Source organism: Chionomys nivalis, chromosome 10, assembly GCF_950005125.1.
Source record: "Chionomys nivalis chromosome 10, mChiNiv1.1, whole genome shotgun sequence".
Taxonomy (NCBI): domain Eukaryota; kingdom Metazoa; phylum Chordata; class Mammalia; order Rodentia; family Cricetidae; genus Chionomys; species Chionomys nivalis.
Window position 1 is genome coordinate 61748532 of NC_080095.1, and position 18697 is coordinate 61767228.

The following is an 18697-nucleotide window of genomic DNA, read 5'->3' on the forward strand; positions in this document are numbered from 1 at the left end:
TCTTCAGAGTTGTAGCTGCCTCCTTCTTTGTCCCATGTATCCTACATCTCTTCATCACAACTTTAAAACACACAATTCCTAAGTTCTATACTGCCTGTGATCCCGAGTGGCATAAGGCCATCTCCCACTGTCCTGCTGCTTCCTGCCTGACAAGCGACCCACCCTCAATCTGTTCATTACTCATTACTCAGTCATCTCAGTCAGACAATCTGTTCCAGCGCTGGGATAGAAAGCAACCACTCCCATCACTTCCTAACAGTATACTGCAATAAGTATCCTATTTTATTATTGATTCTCTAAGTCTCTTTCTGTGGCTAAGTAATAAACTTCTAAAAGTACATGAGAACAGGAGAGGGCACAGTACACAGAAAGGGTTCACTCAGCACTACCTACAGTTTTAGGTCCCCACTAGACAACTTGAAAACTATGTCTGTGCGTTGAGAAGTCTACTCATCACACAACAGGTCAGGGAGCTGAGACAAGGGACACAAAGTTCAAAGAATCACCATTGCTGCTGGGCAGTGATGGCACACACTTTTAATGGCACTTGGGAAGCAAAGACAGGCAGATCTCTGAGTTCGAGGCCAGCAGGATCTATAGAGGGAGTTCAAGGCCAGAATGGTGTATAGAGTGAGTTCTGGGACAGCCAGGACAATATAGAAAAACCCTATCTTGAAAAAATATAAAAAAAAAAAAAAAAAACAAGCAAACAAAGGAATTACTGCTGAAATGAATTAAGCCTAGGGTACATGCGACCTTCTGGGATTATTTTTAATGTTTTTAATTTTATTCTGTACTCTTTTCAAATTAAATTTTAATGAGTCAAAGGAATTGGTTTGAAAATACAGTAAATAGCTAAATGAACCTTAGTTTTGTGACTGCCACAATATAACCAGCAACTGCAGTCACAATCTGTGGCCAAGATTAACATACTATAATCTGTCTAAAGCAAAGGGTTTCTGAATTACAGCTATTCTGACACCCATGTGACTAGCAATAAAGATAGGCACCAGAGTGGTTAAGATCCAAGTCTTTAAGTGTTGTAATGAAGAGACATATGACACATGGGACAAAGGACAAGAGCTGTGTGAGGTGGTGGAGTGCACGGCATTTCGGGCAGATGGACAGAATGTGCCAAGTACAAGCGTACGAGGAGCACGGCTCCCACGTGGAATGAAGAGGACGCAAGGTGCCGGCCACCATACCTGAGTGCGCAGCATTTTCTAGGTCATTCTTCACTTCCAAACTGAGATTACCATCACGGGCTATGTTTTCTCCAAGGACAGCAGTCCAGACTTTCATCTTTACCAGGTTCTCCATCAGTGACTGACATTGAGCAAAAGGGGAAAACAGAAAGAAAATAGTGACTGGTGCTAATAACTTTAGAATTTAGAACTCAGCAGTGGTTTAAAATACAATCCCATGCCAATGAGGGCTCGGCAGGTAAAGGTATCTGCCATTAAACCTGATGACCTCAGTTTGAACTCCAGGACCCACATGGTAGACAGAGAATTGCCTCCCAAAAGCGGTCCTCTGAGCTCCATACACACATCACGGCGTGCACATACCCCATACATACATACACAAATAAGTTTTAAAATGTAATAAAGAAATTTTAAATCAATCCACATAAATTTCTCATGTGTTCTAATTTGCAACCTGCCATTAAGGTATGTAAATAGTTATTTGTGAAACCGCAACATTAATTTACTATTAAACCTTAAAAAATAAAAAGCAAAACTTGCTGAGCATAGTACATCTTTAATTCCTGCACTTAAAAGGCAGAGGCAGGCAGATCTCTGTGCCCTCCTACTCTACAAAGTGAGTTCTGGTAAGCCAGGACTACCACATGGAATACCTTGCATTCAAAAGAAAGAGAGGAGAGAAGAGAAGAAGAGGGGAGGGGAGATGAGGGGAGGGGAGGGGAGGTTCAAAAGCTGTGGGACCCACTGTCTCTGTCCCCAGTGCTGGGCTTACAGCCATGCTCTCCTTTTAAGCATGTGCTCAGAATTCAAACCCAGGTCCTTATGCTTCCATTTCAAGTGCACTAACCCACTAGACCATCTCCCGAGCCCCTAAAATAGTTTCTTATGATATTTCTTACATGTCTTACTACTAAGTAAGAGTTGAACTAGAGAGATGACTCAGCAGTTAGGAACTCGTTACTCTGCTAGAGGATCAAAACTCATTTCGCAGCACCCACATCAGGCAGCTCACAACCGCATCTAATGGCTCTAACTCTGGGAGACCCAATGGCCTCTACGGACGTCTCTGGACATCCACACACATGTCCTTCACACATGTGACACTCACAACTGACATACATACAGATACAGAAATTCAAAAGTTAAAAAAAAATTAAGGTTTTCTTTTTTTAAAGAGTGGTCATTAACATATAGGGGTAAAAGTTGTGTGGTATTAAATCTCTGAGAGACAAAATCTATAAAAAAGATCACAGACAACTTGGGCACTGCATTCACATGCACACACCTACACACGGGCACACACAAATAAGTAAAAAAATTAACATTTCTGGCTGGAGAGATGACACATGCCTACAGAGGTCAGAAGACAACCTTTGGGGGTCAGGTCTCTCACCACTGTGCAAGCCAGACTAGCTGGCCCTGAAGCCTCTTCCTCCACCTCTCTGCTACAGGGCACTGGCATCGTGTCTACACTATGCTATTTATTCACTTCCTAGGATTCTGGGGATCTGAACTCACAACATCGGGCTTATGAAACTCATGACTTACCCAGTGATGTCACCACCCCATCCTGAGTTTCAGTTTTTAAAAAAACTTTTTTTAATCAACGAAATAAGTAACACAAACTTAGTAGAGATAGGAAGAATATTCAGTCAATACATATAAACTACAAACAATTTTTCAGCGTTTTCTTTTTTTTTTTTTTTTTTTTTTTTTTTTTTTTTGGTTTTTCGAGACAGGGTTTCTCTGTAGCTTTGAAGCCTGCCTGGAACTCCCTTTGGAGACCAGGCTGGTCTCGAACTCACAGAGATCCGCCTGCCTCTGCCTCCCGAGTGCTGGGATCAGCGTTTTCTTAACCAACAGTAGCAGATGTCAGCATAACAAGAGGTAAAAATCATTTTCTGTCTTTATTTCTTGATAAATACCAGGCTAAAATCCCGAAGGAGAAAGACATGGCATGCTAGCACACACATCACAGAGCTGCGTATCTCCAAGAATGGATGTGAGAAAAGACACAGCAGCAATAAAAGCTCTAACAGTGTTTGAATTTCCATCAAGTACAAAACTGTGGCCAAGTAGCCACTAAAACCAAAGAGCCAGTACCTTGATCTGATTTTCTTTTTCATTGAGAACTTGCTCTTCCTGTATTTTGGATTCCTCAAATGTTACTTTCTGATTATCGAGTTCATTCATTTGTTCTTTCACTGCTTCAGCTTCCTGTAAAAGCTGATATGAAAACAATAACGAGGATGTGAAAGATAACACAATATTTAGATACATTTATTTAAATGTTTAGATGTATCATTAAATGATACTACGAAGGTAGGGCTACTACTTAAAAAGGAAGTCAGATGTGGTTCCCTTTTGTAAAGAACTTTTAAAATAGGAGACTGTGGAGTAACTATTCTCCAACTGATTTAAAAGGTCATTTTTTTATCAAGTACAAGGTTTCTGACACACACTTATCTGAAAGTCTAGTCAATTCTATCTTTGTATTCCATATAATATGCCAGAGCTCACTTACCTTAATGATATATTTTTAGTCACCATGCTGTTTTACTCAGGGTTATCTGAAGATAGGTAACCCTCAAGAATACTATTAATCTGGAACAGATATTTTACAGATAACCCCAGACTGAACTGCACTGTGAGTTCCAGTCTAGCCTGGGCTACATGGAGGGGAGGTACTTTTGATTATAGCATGAGAAACTTACAACAGGCATTGTCACTATCACATTCTCTGAAATCTAAGATGGCATAACAAAATTGTAAAAGGAAAAGGCATCAATCCCCCCCCAAAAAAAAAATCAAGAGAGAGATGAGGAAAAGAAAATTAGAGAAATAGAAGAGACACACCTGTGTCTACTGTCCACAAACAATAGACTGAAGAAACCTAAGTCAGTTGGAAAGTAGAAAATAAGATGATTTGACACAATCCAGAAAGGCTCAAGATTTGAAGCAGTAATAACATCAACAAGTAGAAACCAAAGAGAAGAACTGGGGCCTGGACAAATAGTGAGTAGTTAAGAGCGCCCATGCTTGATCCCCTGCACCTGCACGGTTCACAGCTGCCCAGAATCCCAGAGGGTCTAATGTCCTTCTTCTGACTGTCATGGCTGCCTGCACACGTGTGCACATACCAACACATAGGAACACACACATAATGGCTCCTGTCCCTGCTCCCTCCCTCCCGCTCCCGTCTTCTAACCATGCACATACTCATTTTAGTCCGGCCACTCATCTCATCTCTGTCTCTCTGCATACATCTAGCTGGATGTTCCATCCCTACTGGCTACCTTCAATAGTGCTGGACGGTGCTGTGCATGCTGCCAGGGGAAAAAAGGAATCACCAATGTCACCAATCTGTGAGCCGCAAGCTACAATAATAACCTGCCTGACAACATATGTCTACTGGTGTACTAGTGGCAGAAATGTTATGAGGAACCGACTACTTTCTAATTGAAAGTAGTTCAACCACTTGAGGGGCCAGCTCAACAGGATGGAACCCAGCACAGCACAGTAACACACACCTTTCATCTCAGTGCTCAGGAGGCAGAGGCAGGGGGAACTCAGTTTGATCTGCATAGGGAGTTCCAGGATAGCCAAAAAAAAAAAAAAGAATCCATTCCTGACCATGTCAAGAAGTCTTCTGGTCTACACACAGTTACATATATGTATCCACATGCACACATTAACACAATCACACGCATCCACAAATCAATAAATAAAAAATTTAAATTATCACAATAAATACAAAAAATAATTCTAGTAACCCACAGAATCAAGAGGTGTTTCTAGAACGAGTGTCCAACAAATGAAAGAAACACAGTGTGGCACATCATCATGTCATCTCAGAGCGCTAAAGACAACAGAAACGTATCAACAGCTTGTGAAGAAGCTACCCAGCACTCCAGTCTCAAGACCAGAGGAGGAAAGAGAAGAGAATGCAGCAACGTCAAGATTTTATTTTAAAAAATGCAGACAGAACTCTGGGTTTGAGGCCAGCCTGGGCTACACTGTGAGTTCAGAATGGCCAGGACTATTACACAGACAAACCCTGTCTCAAAAAACAAGCAAACAAAAATGTGGAGCAAATGAGTATCCAAATAGCAGAAACAGGAAAGAGGATGAGGAGCTGGAGAACTGCTCAGTGGTTAATACCATGCAGTTTCTCCAAGGTCCTGACTTCAGCTCCCAACACCCCGTATCAAGCTGGTCGCAGCCACTTACAACTCCCACTCCAGAGAATTCAACACCCTCTCCTGGCCTACAGGTACCTTAATCATGACCAAAGATGCACACAAATACAGACACATAATTAAAATAACAAATTTTTTTTAAAAATCTTTTTTTCAAAAATGAAAAACAACAAGACATTTTCAGCTATGCAACCTCCTTTAAAAATTACCTCCTGTACCTCATTATCAGAAAGTTAATCAAAATAATGAACCACAAAAGAACAAGTCTTTGATACAGGAAAAAGAACGCTTAAGATAAGAAAACCAGAATCCTTGGCAGCTGAGTGAAATGAAGCCTCGGGATCAGAAGCCCAATAGAAATATGGAACAGGTTCTTTTCTTCCTTTCTCTTTTCCCCCTTTTTCCCCCTTGTTGTTTTGAGACAGGGTTTCTCTGTGTAGTCCTGGCTGGCCTGGAACTCACTCTGTAGACCAGGCTGGCCTCAAATTCTCAGAGATCTGCCTGAGAGCTGGGATCAGATCAAAGATGTACACCACCACTGCCCCACAGAACACATTCTTATTGCACCAAGAGAATCTAAGTTCCCAAGAAAAATGGCTCCCAGAAGAAAACGAAGGGAAGGGAGACGGCTCAGTGGTTAAGAGTGCCTACTGATCTTGTGCAGGACTTGAATTTGGTTCCCTTTACACTTCTTGGTTGGCTTATAACTGCCTGTAATTCGAGGTCTGTGGGAGATCTGATACCTCTGACCTCTAAAGGCACCTGCACATGTATGCACACATTCACACCCAAAATACACACACACATAATTAAAAATAATAAAATAGAAGAGAAGGAAGAGAAAGAGCTGGCAGCAGGCATAGTGACACATACCTATAATCCCAGCAGTTAGGAGACTGAGTACCACAGAGTGCCTTCCAGGCCACCATGAACTACACTAGACGACTTTCTCCAAAAATATAAATAAATAATAATACTAGAATCTTAAATGAACAAATTAGCCAAACCAGGCAGTGGTGACACACATCTTTAATCCCAGTAAACCATGCTAGTTTGCCATAAAAACTGGGTGGTAATGATACACACTTTTAATCCCAGCACTAGAGAAGAATATAAAACAGGAGGGGACGGGTCTCACACACAGTCTCATTCTGAGATTCCTGAAGGCAGGATCACCATTTCAGACTGAGGTAGAAGTAAGAGCCAGCAGCTGGCTGTTTTGCTTTTCTGACCTTCAAGTTGAACCCCAATTTCTGTCTCTGGGTTTTTATTAATCATGCTACAAAGACTACCTACGCGGTCATACACAATGGAAAAAGGACAGTCTTATCTCAAACAGTGAAGGTAAAGACCAACACTAAGCCATGACCTGTGCACACTTGAACTCTCACATAAAACACACACATGCGTGCGGGCACGCACACACACCTCAATATGCACACTGTGGAAAAGAAGGAAGGGAGAGAGGGAGCAAGGGAGGGAACGGAAGGCAGGGAAGAGAGAGGAGGAAACAGGGCAGGAAGACAGAATTTTCATGCCAAAAATTGTATTGGGAGACAAAAGGGAGGTCATATACATGCAGGTGCCTATGTCAGAGGAGGATGAGAATGAAAGCTACATTTCCATTTTCCGTGCCCCCAGAACGCCTTCTTCCTCTGGGCCCCCGACTAAAATGCATTCTCTGCTGTGAGTGGTGCTAGCCGCTGTCTCCAGTGAACATCAGAAGGCTGACCACCTTGGCTTATCTCTCTCATGGGAGAAGAGAGAGGGAAAGACACTTAGACGCTCGGGAGACAGAAGTACGCAGGGGAGTGCTGCTCTCAAAAGCCTGCTCATTCATCACACGGCTCCACGCACCCAGAGCTTCGAAAGCTAAATTCAGATCTAAGTCTCTACAGACTACAAACCTGCTTCTGGCCTTCCTCAAGTTCAGATTTTTCAATCAAGGCCTCTTTTATTGCTCCCTTAAGTCGTTCTTCATTGATTTCAAATACTTTAAAGGTAGTTTTCACCTAAGTAAAAGAAATATACAGTTTATAACAATTTAACAGAAAGTTTCATGTTTATGTATTCTCCACAGAACATAAAATTTAAGCAAAGTCCCAAACAGGCCACTGTTAAAAGCAACAAAGGCAGAACCAACACTACTTTGACACAACAAACAAACCACGATCCAGGGCCCCACCCTACCCTACCACTCATTTGCCATGGGACTCTGAGCAAATTATTGAACCTCCTGTGTACTATGCGGACAGTTTTGTTAATTACTGAAATAGGAAAGACAGAAAAGAACAATTACTAGCTACTAACTTATAGGTTTATTTAATGATTTAAAGTACTGCTTGTACTACCTATTTGCCAAGCATGGCTTTACCTGCTACCTGGTACACAATGACCTGGAGAAACAACAATGGGTTGTTGCCTTAAGCAACCTGCTGACTGCCACATCAGCATTGGAAAAATCTTGCTTGCTTGCCTGACCACTTTGTGGTTTTAGAATACAAACTAGACCCAGAATGGAAGCCTTTCAGGAGCTGTCCTGACTTCAGTCCACTGATGACATCTCTTCTCTTCCACACTTACTAGTGCCCAAGTACTTATTCCACGAAGATCCCACACTACTTACTCTTTGTCTCCTACCCTAAACGTCAGACTGTAGGAAGCAACTCTGTTTACTATTGTTACATATATACACACAACTTCAAGAGAGCTCAGCTACAGCCATAGTTTAAATCTGCCCAGGGAAAAATAAATTTCATTGAAAATAACTCAAGTTAAAACAAATGCATATTTAAGATTCCCTATATTTCAAATACTAATATAATATCTTATTACCTAATATGTGACTATTCTTGGTAATCATCTGTATATGGAATTAACTAAAACTGAAGCAAACTGTTAGCAATTTTTCTTAATTAAATCATTTGAGATAGAAAGACCCACCTTTAATCTGGATCCACATTTTTCTGGTAGCAGCCTATCTAAAGGACATGGAAGGAGGAAGCTTTTGCTCTTTGCCTGCTTCTCCTTACTCTTGCTGGCAAGTCCATTTCTTCGCTGGCAACAGAGCCTACTTCTTTGGGACTCTGGTATATACTGAATATCACATGAGACATCTAGCCTCACGGACTGAGCAACTACTGGTCTCTTGAATTCGTTGTTGGTAGACTGCCATTGCTGGACTAGCTGGACCACAGCCTATAAGCCACTCTAATAAATCCCCCTTAAATAGGGAGGGAGGGAGGGATCTATAGATGTCACCCTATTAGTTCTATTCCTCTAAAGAACACTAATATACCTAATAATAGAAATAACATGAAAACATAAATGTTCTTCAAAAGTGACAGACCAATTAAAGTAATTCAACTTAACTTACTTCAACCACTTGTGATTTAAGAGATTTTGATTCGTCTTCTAGAGACTCTATCCTTTTTGAAATATCAGCCATCTGGAAAGACAGTATCAGTCAATAAGTATTTAATAAGTCCCTTTAGCTCCAAGACAGCATGTATTAGTTAGGTATATTGTTAATTTATTATCAATAAAAGTGAGAGGCCAGATGAAGAGGACTTGTCAGCTTGCTTATAATGTGCTCACACGGATTTCACAAATTACATGACAATAGTGCGCATTTTCAAATTTGATGTATCGTAGTACTTTTCAGGCTCAAGATAAACCCACAAATTCATATTTCAAATAATCTCACACACATCAAGATTTTCCTTATGCCAGACTTTAAATTTAAAAAATGTTATAATATTCCTAATAATATTTTTAAGTTAAATAGACATGTATCCATTCACATTTTCTGTCTGGCTATCTTCTGTCCTGCCATAGGCCCAAAGCAGATTCTTTAGTTTTGGTTAATGGTAATAAAACATATTCACAGCATACAGAGGGGAATTCCACATCACCTCTCCCTTTCTGTCTAAATAAAAAGGAAGATTTTAACTTTAACACAGTAAAATTACATAAAACAGGTATCGGAGCTGGAGAGATGGCTCAGAGGTTAAGAGCACTGCCTGCTCTCCCAAAGGTCCTGAGTTCAATTCCCAGCAACCACATGGTGGCTCACAACCATCTGTAATGGGGACTGGTGCCCTCTTCTGGGCTGCAGGCATACACACAGACAGAATATTGTATACATAATAAATAAATATTTTAAAAAAAAAAACAGATATCAAGTAAGAATTATAGTTACAACATTTATATCTACCTTTTATCATAACTAAGGAAAACTATAATTATAACTATCTATTCTTCAATTCCATCAAAGACCCCAGAAAGATATATTACCTATTAAGTTAACAAAAAGTGCATTATAAGCAACTTCTAATAAAACTCTAGAATTGACAGAGACATCTCACTGCCTGGACAGTCACCCAAAGTTCTTCTGTAACATTGGGGTATCCATCTTCAGCCTGCAGGCCCAGAGTATCTGGCATATTTTCCCATGAAGCAGGAAATTTGAAGATCCGTTTTGCCTTGTAAGGACAAAGTTAATCAGATGCTTTCTTCTGTGTCCTACAAAAAAATGCCTGGCAGTTCTTTCATGAAGCAAGAACCCTGAAGGACTGTTTCACCTTTAGGCAAGTTCAGCAGTCATTTTTTCTGTGGGTCCTGCATGTCCAGTTTATACAGCATGCCATAAAGCAGTATAGGCAAGAGCAGTCTCTTGCCCAAATGGCTAACAAACTCTATAAGGAGCCTCTCCAATACCCATCATCCTCTTGAAGTAGACTGGTGCTGCCAGGAACGGTATGTCTTATTGTTGAAAGAAGTCTAAGTAATTAAAACATTTAAAATGCCATATTCTGTACATCTTTGAAAGGTTTGAAGAATACCTATCCATCTGAAATATATCTCTGTACATCTAAAAAACCACTAACATGACTACAAGCTTGACTATGATGACTATCTATTAACCTGTACTTAATTTTACATTACATTTTTAAATGAGCTGCACAAAAGCAATACCTTAATCAAGAGCAGAAATATACATATAACAAAATTGACCTTATATTTGTATCAAGAGACCATGATCCATACCAATACAAAGTATTCATCTCTATATCATAACCCCCTTTAAATGAAAACAACATTTATAAACAATATTTGGGAATATGGGCATAGTTCTTTCCAAACTGCTTCCTGCTTTTTGTTGGGCAAAGTATTTTGGGGGTTTCAGGGAGACCTTTCAGGGGTCTTGGTCCATCAAACCACATTTTTTACTGTCTATACTTTTTTTCTCTCTCTCTCAAGCCTACATACATTTTTTAAACACACTAAGACACGTTCAGAGGTCTTTTTCATCTGAATCTGTCTTTATTGCATATCTGTAATCATTTTCTGACCAGAAGCGCTTTTTTCATTTTAAATGCTAAGCAGGCATGACTAGGGCCAACTCCATGGCCCTGTCTGCTTGCTCCACCGAGTCCAACATGGCGGAGGTAGTTATACTTCCAGCTCTGCAAATCATTCTCTCCCCTGGCCCCTGCAGTTTCAGGAACACAGAGGGTCTATGCTTCCATTAAGCAATTTGTAACACACTGCTCAAAGAATCCATTTAAGTGCAGGATCTTCCCAAAGAGCCAGAGCTATTTGTGCCACCAGCACCAACATGAACCAGGAAGCCATTTCTTAATGAAGTCATGCAGTTCTTTTGCTGCTAATACTGAGTCAGGAAGACCTCTCTTAAAGGAATCGTGCCTCTACTTGCTTCTAGCAAAGAGCCCACCCGAGAAAATGCTGCTACCATGAAGCCATGTTTAACTCTGTGTGTGTGTGTGTGTGTGTGTGTGTGTGTGTGTGTCTAGAATTCATTCGAAGCTCTCTCAGATTTTATGTGGATATAGCTGGCCCATGATGGTGTGCCATTTTGTAGTGGGAGATTGCTCATTTGTTTCTTTGCCTCCCAGTCCCGAAATAATCACACAGAAACTACATTAATTACAACACTGTTTGGCCAATAGCTTAGGCTTCTTATTAACTAACTCTTTCATCTTAAATTAACCCATTCCTATTATTTTGTATGTTACCTCAAGGCTCGTGGTTTACCAGTGAGGTTCCAGGGCATCTCTCTCCTTAGGCAGCTACATGGTATCTCCTTGACTCCACCTACTCTCTCTCTTTCTATCTCTCTCTCTCTCTCTCTCTCTCTCTCTCTCTCTCTCTATATATATATATATATATATATATTCATATTTCCTGGCTATATACTGCCCCTTCACAGGCCCAAAGCAGCTTCTTTATTAACCACTGGTAATAAAACATATTCACAGCATATAGATCCTTCACTAGAAATATGATTATTCAAGTTATATTATGTTACTTCCACAGCAAATATGGAAATATGGAAATTTTCTTTGTAAATGTAAATGTATGAGAGCACCAAGTGTTGGGGAACACACTTGCAATCCCAGCTCTTAAGAGGCACAGGCAGGAAGATCAGGAGTTTGAGGCCAGTTTCCATTACACAGTTATACAGACTGGGCTATAAACCAAGACTGTCTCAACAAGAAAAAAAGAATATGCAAAAAAGACCTCTGATCACATCTGAAAAGTAAAAGATTAGATCTGGAAATTTTTGTTCTCATGGTCTTCTACATTCTATTTTTTATGTGCATGAGTTTTTTGTTTTGTTTTGCTTTGGTTAGATTTATTATTTGGTTGGTTGGTTTGGGAATTTTATTTATTTATTTTCATTTATTTACATTTTTGAAGATAGTGTCTCTTCGCCCTGTGCAGGCAAGGCTAGCCTAGAACTCCTGACTTGTCCTCCCAAGTGCTAGGATTATAAGCTTGTGCCACTATAGTTGGCTTACATGTATTATTTTAATCAATATCAGTATTTATTTAATATTTAATCAAAAGTATTAATATGTAAAATTCATAATTTTCTTAGAATACACAAGACTCACCAACTCATCTTGTTCACAATGTTTAGCTCTCTCTTCTTCTAGCTCCTTCTCTAGAAGGAGTATTTCATCTTCAAGTTCAGATTTGGATTTTTCTAGATTTTCACAAGTTGCCTAAAATAGAAAGCTAATTTTAATAAGCTAGACATACAAATTTTTAGTTAGGGTAAAAAAATCAAATGCGTATAATCAAACAAATTTATAAACACTTTATACATTTGTTCATTTCGCTAATATTAAAATAGCAGCAGGTCAAGCAGTTGCCAGCAACTTCTATAAAGAGTGTAAGTATTTCAGGCTCTCAGCAGCTAAGCATGAGAAACAAAGACGACCCATGAAGGAATTAATATGGCTACATTCCAATAAAACTTTTATTTACAAAGACAGAAGACTGGAGAAAATCCACCAAGCACAGCTTGTCAACAGTTCTTAAGCATGTTAAAAAGCATGTTACAGGGGGAAAGGACAAGTTCAATTTAATGTAAAAAATGTAAATCAAGATTGCATCATATTTTCCATTGAATGACATATTTTTATAATAGTTTTAATTTAAAGTGGTTAATTATTAGATTCGTTTTTGATTTTTAAATACTATAATTAACATACCTCTGATATTTGTGATCCTTCAACAAACTTGTTAAAAGAAGACAAAAGTACAACGTGTTACAGTAGTCCACACCTATTTACCTGTATCTCCCCAACTCTGACTATTTCATGACCGGACTTCTGGCTTGAATCAAGATTACTCTATTGGTTTGATTTTTACTTGCAAAGTCAACTCTCAAGCTTTGTAAAACTTGTATTTCATTATAGTCTGTGTCCAACTATGACTACTGTCCTTACAAATGTTTACAATTACTACAATTAGCAGATAATTTTCTAAGGTAGTTAATGTGACTGCATCTCAACTCATCTTACTCATAATTCACATATATTTATTGTTATAACAAACTTGTATGTTTATATTACCTATAATACCAATATTAGATTAGTCTGAATAAATATTTATTACCCAGTAACAACTTTTCTGTTACCATGAATACCAAGCAGCTTCTAAAACTATGTGTTTTGTTTTTTGGCATTTGCTTTGGTTTTGTGCATGTTTTGTTTTTTGAGACAGACTTGGCAATCCTCCAACATCAGCCCCCCAAGTGCAGGGATGATAAGCATACCCTTTCATTCACAGAAACTAATAAATCCCTACTGGGATAGCATTTATAATAATAATAGAGGCAAACAATACAGAGAACAAAAGGTTCTCGATGCTCATTGAATAAACCTACAAAGAGTTCCTGAGGCTATTCACAGGTAACAAAAAAAATTAAGGATTTATTTGGAGTCTAAACTTCTTGTGGTACTACAAGGGCATTCTAAATCATAAGACACAGACTTGCTGTGAGGACAGACGATGACACTGCCACACCGGACTGAACACAAAGGCACAACGTCTATTTTCTATTTTATCATCAGCAGGGGCAGGCTGATTCTACCACCAAGGCTCACGACTCACTATTCAAAACCTTTCCATCTGTAATAGTATCAAGGCACTCCATCACATCCTAGTTTGTCTGAGAAGAGGAATCCTTGCATCCTCTAAAACAGGAGAGTTAACTGTGTGTCTCTCAAACTCCCCATTCAGTGACATCATGTTCCAGACTGAAAGTGGCCATGACGAAATGTGTAAACAGGGACTGCTCTGTAGACAGGGATTAAACATTTACCACCACTATTCACATGCAAACCTCTGGTCTAATTCTAGTTAATGCCTGCTAACATGGAAAGAAAAAAGAGTAATATGGTCACAACTTACTTGTCTCCTATTATGCTTGAATTTGTGAAAGAGTTCTATGTCTCTTTCCTGGAGCAAACTATGTCAAAAAAAGGAATGGATGGTCTCTTCAATGCATTCTTAGGAATACAGAATAAAGGATTTCTTTCTATAAATCTATAGATTCTGATAAACTGGTTATGTAACCTTCAAAACAAGTTAATAATAAGAGCTCGAATTGTTTTGTTTTCAAATGTTTTATGCCACCTACAAATGTTCTGTTTCTGCTTTTTCTATAACTTTTAAGATACAGATACGCCATTTCCTATTTCTCCAAAATAAGTATTTTTGAGAAGATAACATATTTTTAAAGTTTGTTATTTAATAAGAATCTTTTCCCTAGCTTTTAAATCATACTTTTTTGTTTGTTTGCTTGTTTTTTTTTTACCTCCAAACTGTGTACTTCTGACTTCTTGTCAAAGTTGGCCTCCTTTAAAGATGACTCTAAGCCTTCATACTGAATGAAACAAGGCAACATGTGAGTAAAAACTACAAACTTTATCTCAAAGTGTATCTAAATAGACGCCTAAAAGGCAAACAATCTATCTCCACATATGTAAAATTCTCTTGGAGCAAAGCCGTCCCAAAGTCTGCTGGGGGTAGAAACTCTAATAGCAAGTGTGTGCTGATGAGCACCCAAAGAAGTGAGAGCTCTGTCACCCCAAACAAACTAACACATGCTTACACCAGAGGACAAACAAAGCAAGCAAGGAAGATAAAATCTTTAAAAGACAAAATAATCAACAAGGAATAAAAAACTAAGAATAATAAAATATAAAACATTACAAGATTTGGCAAATCTTTAAGGGGGTGATTAAACTGAAGACTATGTTGTTTTTGAATCAAGCTTCCTGCTGAACAACAGCTAGACAACACACCAAAGCACAGAATCTGTCTGAAGGCCTCTGAGAACTATTCAAACAGTAAAGATGAATGGGAGAAGAGAGCCCTGCAGACAGGCAAACCCAGGGTGTGCATTTCTTTTTCCAATAAGAGACTCACACAGGCAGGGAACTAGGTAAGGACTTCAGAATTAGAAGCCATGAAGAAACAATGTATATACTTCAGGACCTGCTGAGTCAGATGAGCTTTAGGACAGGAGCCTGTGCTTTCCTCAACATTTCAAAAAGTATCATCTTGATAACTAAGCAAGACAAAGACAACACAAGAAAAAGAAAATAGGTCAATGTGTCTGGAAACAACTACTGCAAAATTCTCAATATATTTCTAACAAATGGAACTTAACACTGATCTCAAAAAGATTAAAAATCTAATCATGTGGAATTTACCCTTGACACTAAAGCTAAACCCAGTCAGTGTGATCCGTCACTTCACCAGCCCACATGAGCAAACACAAGCACATGGATCAACACAAGCTTCCTTTGACCAAAAGGTTTATGTGTAAGAGGAAAGACCCCCATCACAATAAAGGTCATTTATAGAAACTACAAGCAACACAACAAATGGAGGGGAAATGAAAGCGGGGCAAGGACAGCCCCTTCCTCATTTTATTCCTCATTTGTGTGCTTATTACTTTAATCTGTAATTTTTATTTTCCAATTACCTATACATACTTTTAAATTATTTTTATTTATTTATTTGTTCTAAACATGTTAGGCGTTTGGCTGGTATGTAGGAACTTGTGTCTTGGCGAGAGAGGCTCTTCTATACATCCTTTTCCTCTAACCTAATACACAAAATTTTCTCTATTGCTTTTCACAGCTCTGACACTTAGGCTTTTCCTCTTTTTCTAGTGTTCCCTTTCTGATCCTTCTTTATGTCTTAAATACTGGTAAGTAATATTTTCTCTGTGGCTTTTCAGATCTCTACCACCTTTTATCCCAGCACTGAGAAGGTAGGAGGCACACATCCAGCACACACATATACCTGCAAGCAAAACACTCATACATATAAAACAAAAATAAAGAGTATTTGCTCCTCTTCCAGAGGACCCAGGTTCAGTTCCCAGCACTTATACAGCAGCTCACAACTGTCTGTAACTCCAGTTGCAGGAGATCTGACACCCTCACACAGACATATATGCAAGCAAGACACCAATGCACATAAAATAAAAAAATAATTAAAGAAGAAAGAGAAGGAGGAGGGAGGAAGAGGAGGAGGAGGAGGTAGGGGGGAGGAGGAGGAGAGCTGGGCAGTGGTAGTGCACACCTTTAATCCGAGCACTCTGGGAGGCTGAGGCAGGCAGATTCTCTAAGTTTAAGGTCAGCTTGATCTACAAAGCAAGTTCTAAGACAGCCAAGGCTATACAGAGAAACCTTGTCTCTTAAGCCTCAGCACCTCAGAATGTGTGTTTATTTGGAGACATAGCCTTTAAATAATAATGGATAAAATGAGGCAGTAAGACGACCCTAGCCTAATATGCCTGGTCTAAGAAGACAGAGTGAGACGTGGCAAGCAGGCAGCACTACCTACAAGTCAAGGGACAGGCCACAGAAGAAGCAAAGCCTACCTATGCCTCTATCTTGGGACTCTTGTTTTCAGCACTGTAAGGAAATTCACTCCTGCTGCTAAAGTGGCATTTTGTCACAGCAGCCCTAGCAAGCTAACATAAGCCGAATGAAAACAGTAAATAAAGTCTCTACGCGATGACAAGTAAGGGCACCACTACACCCTTGGTAAGCAAAACTCAACACATGACACTACGCTAAAATTCTAATCCTAAACCTCTACCGTCTAAGACACCAAACAAAACAGAAACGTTAGCCACAAGATATCTGCAATCCATACATCTGACAAAACTCTTACATATAAGATATAAACTATTCAAAACAAAAGTCCTACGTCTATATAAGGAGAAAAAGATTATGAGTGCTTTTAAAAGGGTGGAAATGGGCCAGTGAGAAGGCTTGGCACTTAAGGAGCTTGCCGCCAAGATTGACTTCAACCCCTGGGACCCACAAGGAAGAGGAGAGAAGCGACTCCTCCATGTTCTACAATCACCACACAAATGCCTTGGTACATGTACACACTCACCAACACAAAGAGAGACACACAATGTCATTTTTAAGGTGAAAAAGGCTTAAAAATGCAAGTCCACAAGAAGACTAACTAAATGAACAATAAACAAACGAAGGTGCTCCACTTCGCTAGTCAGGAAAGATAAGCACTAGACGTCACCAGGGTGGCTGCAAAGAGAAGGGCTAAGTGAGGCAGGTGCTCGGCAACGGAGCTCTGAAGGCCCTGGGTGACCCACGGGGAACCACCAAGCCCCACGCTCTCCACTGACATCGCTTTCAGACACCTCTCACCTCCTTCTGAACGAGGTTGACTTTATCAAGTAGTTTACATTTCTCTTCAATTAGTGCCGCAAGTTCTAGAGCAAGTTTTCTTTCTCTTCCTGAGAAAGCAAAAGAAAGATTATTATTATAACTAAACTGTTACAAGTTTTATTAATTATATACAAGAAGCACGGGATCTAAGACAGAAAAAAAACTTACCCACATAAAATCGGCTTTGAATCTGAAACAAATTTTTAACAAAATTACATTAGAACAAATACACCTTCAAGTAAATCTATATGACTTCTCCTAAGTTAATAACTTTCTTATGGCTTTACAGTGAGCACATGACCCAAAAGCATTCTATTCCCAGTGAAAACAATGCTACACAGTGGGTCTCCCACCCTAGAGCCACATTGTGCTATCATATTATAGGCTCTGAGACAGCCACATTATAAAGACACCTGTTTAATTCCACTTAAACCCATGTTTCCCGGGCTGGAAAGATGGCTCAGAGGTTAAAAGCCCTGGCTGCTCTTCCAGAGGTCCTGAGTTCGATTCCCAGCAACGACAGACATGGTGGCTCATACCATCTGTGCCTTCTTCTGGCCTGCAGACAGACGTGCAGGCAGAAAAGTATATACATAATAAATAAATAAATCTTTAAAAAAAGAAGTTTCCCATGCACATATTTGGCCCTAAGAAAAAGTATTTTTTAATCCCAGCACTCAGGAGGCAGAGGCCGGCAGATCTCTGTGAATTCAAGGCCAGCCTGGTCTACAGAGTAAGTTCCAGGACTGGCTCCATAGCTACTGAGAAACCCTGTCTTCAAAAACCAAAACAAACAAACAAACGCAGACCCCCCACTCAAAACAGAAAAAGAAAAGGGTGGGGCTTTGGAATTAGTGTACAATATTCCTACAAAGAAAATCCTTTCAAAATTCCTTACATGCGAAAACATTTCTCTAAACCCATATTCACTTTCTAATAACTACATATTACCATGAGCAGCCCAAAACACTATGGCCTAACTTGTTTCCCTGAAATAACAAGTTTCTCCAATCAGTTGTTCTGTCTAAAAACAGAATGAGGGTTGGACAGATGGCTCAGTGGCTAAGAGCACTTTTACTCTTGTAGAGGATAAGGATTCAATTCTCATCACCCACATGGTAGCCCACAATCATCAGGAACTCCAGTACCAAGGATCCTCTTCTCACCTCTGTGTGTACCAGAAACACATGTGATACACATACACACATGTAGGCAAAACAGTCATACATACAAAATAAAATGAATTTAAAAAACACAA

The 18697-nt window shown here is 39.4% G+C and overlaps 1 protein-coding gene across 9 annotated transcripts in view; it reads right to left on the reverse strand.

The window, feature by feature from the left end:
* Mia2 (MIA SH3 domain ER export factor 2) overlaps positions 1 to 18697 on the reverse strand; it is a 70057-nt gene that overhangs the window by 25090 nt on the left and 26270 nt on the right. For 5 of the 9 annotated variants that reach the window (XM_057782203.1, XM_057782195.1, XM_057782197.1 and 2 more), the window contains 9 exons: positions 17608 to 17629; positions 17419 to 17507; positions 14538 to 14606; positions 12928 to 12954; positions 12325 to 12435; positions 8781 to 8852; positions 7312 to 7416; positions 3309 to 3431; positions 1206 to 1326 (listed from right to left, as the gene is read on the reverse strand). In XM_057782203.1, coding sequence (XP_057638186.1) covers positions 1206 to 1326; positions 3309 to 3431; positions 7312 to 7416; positions 8781 to 8852; positions 12325 to 12435; positions 12928 to 12954; positions 14538 to 14606; positions 17419 to 17507; positions 17608 to 17629 — 739 coding nt within the window. The remainder of the gene's footprint in view (positions 1 to 1205; positions 1327 to 3308; positions 3432 to 7311; positions 7417 to 8780; positions 8853 to 12324; positions 12436 to 12927; positions 12955 to 14537; positions 14607 to 17418; positions 17508 to 17607; positions 17630 to 18697) is intronic. The other 4 variants (XM_057782200.1, XM_057782202.1, XM_057782198.1 and 1 more) reach the window with 2 other exon arrangements.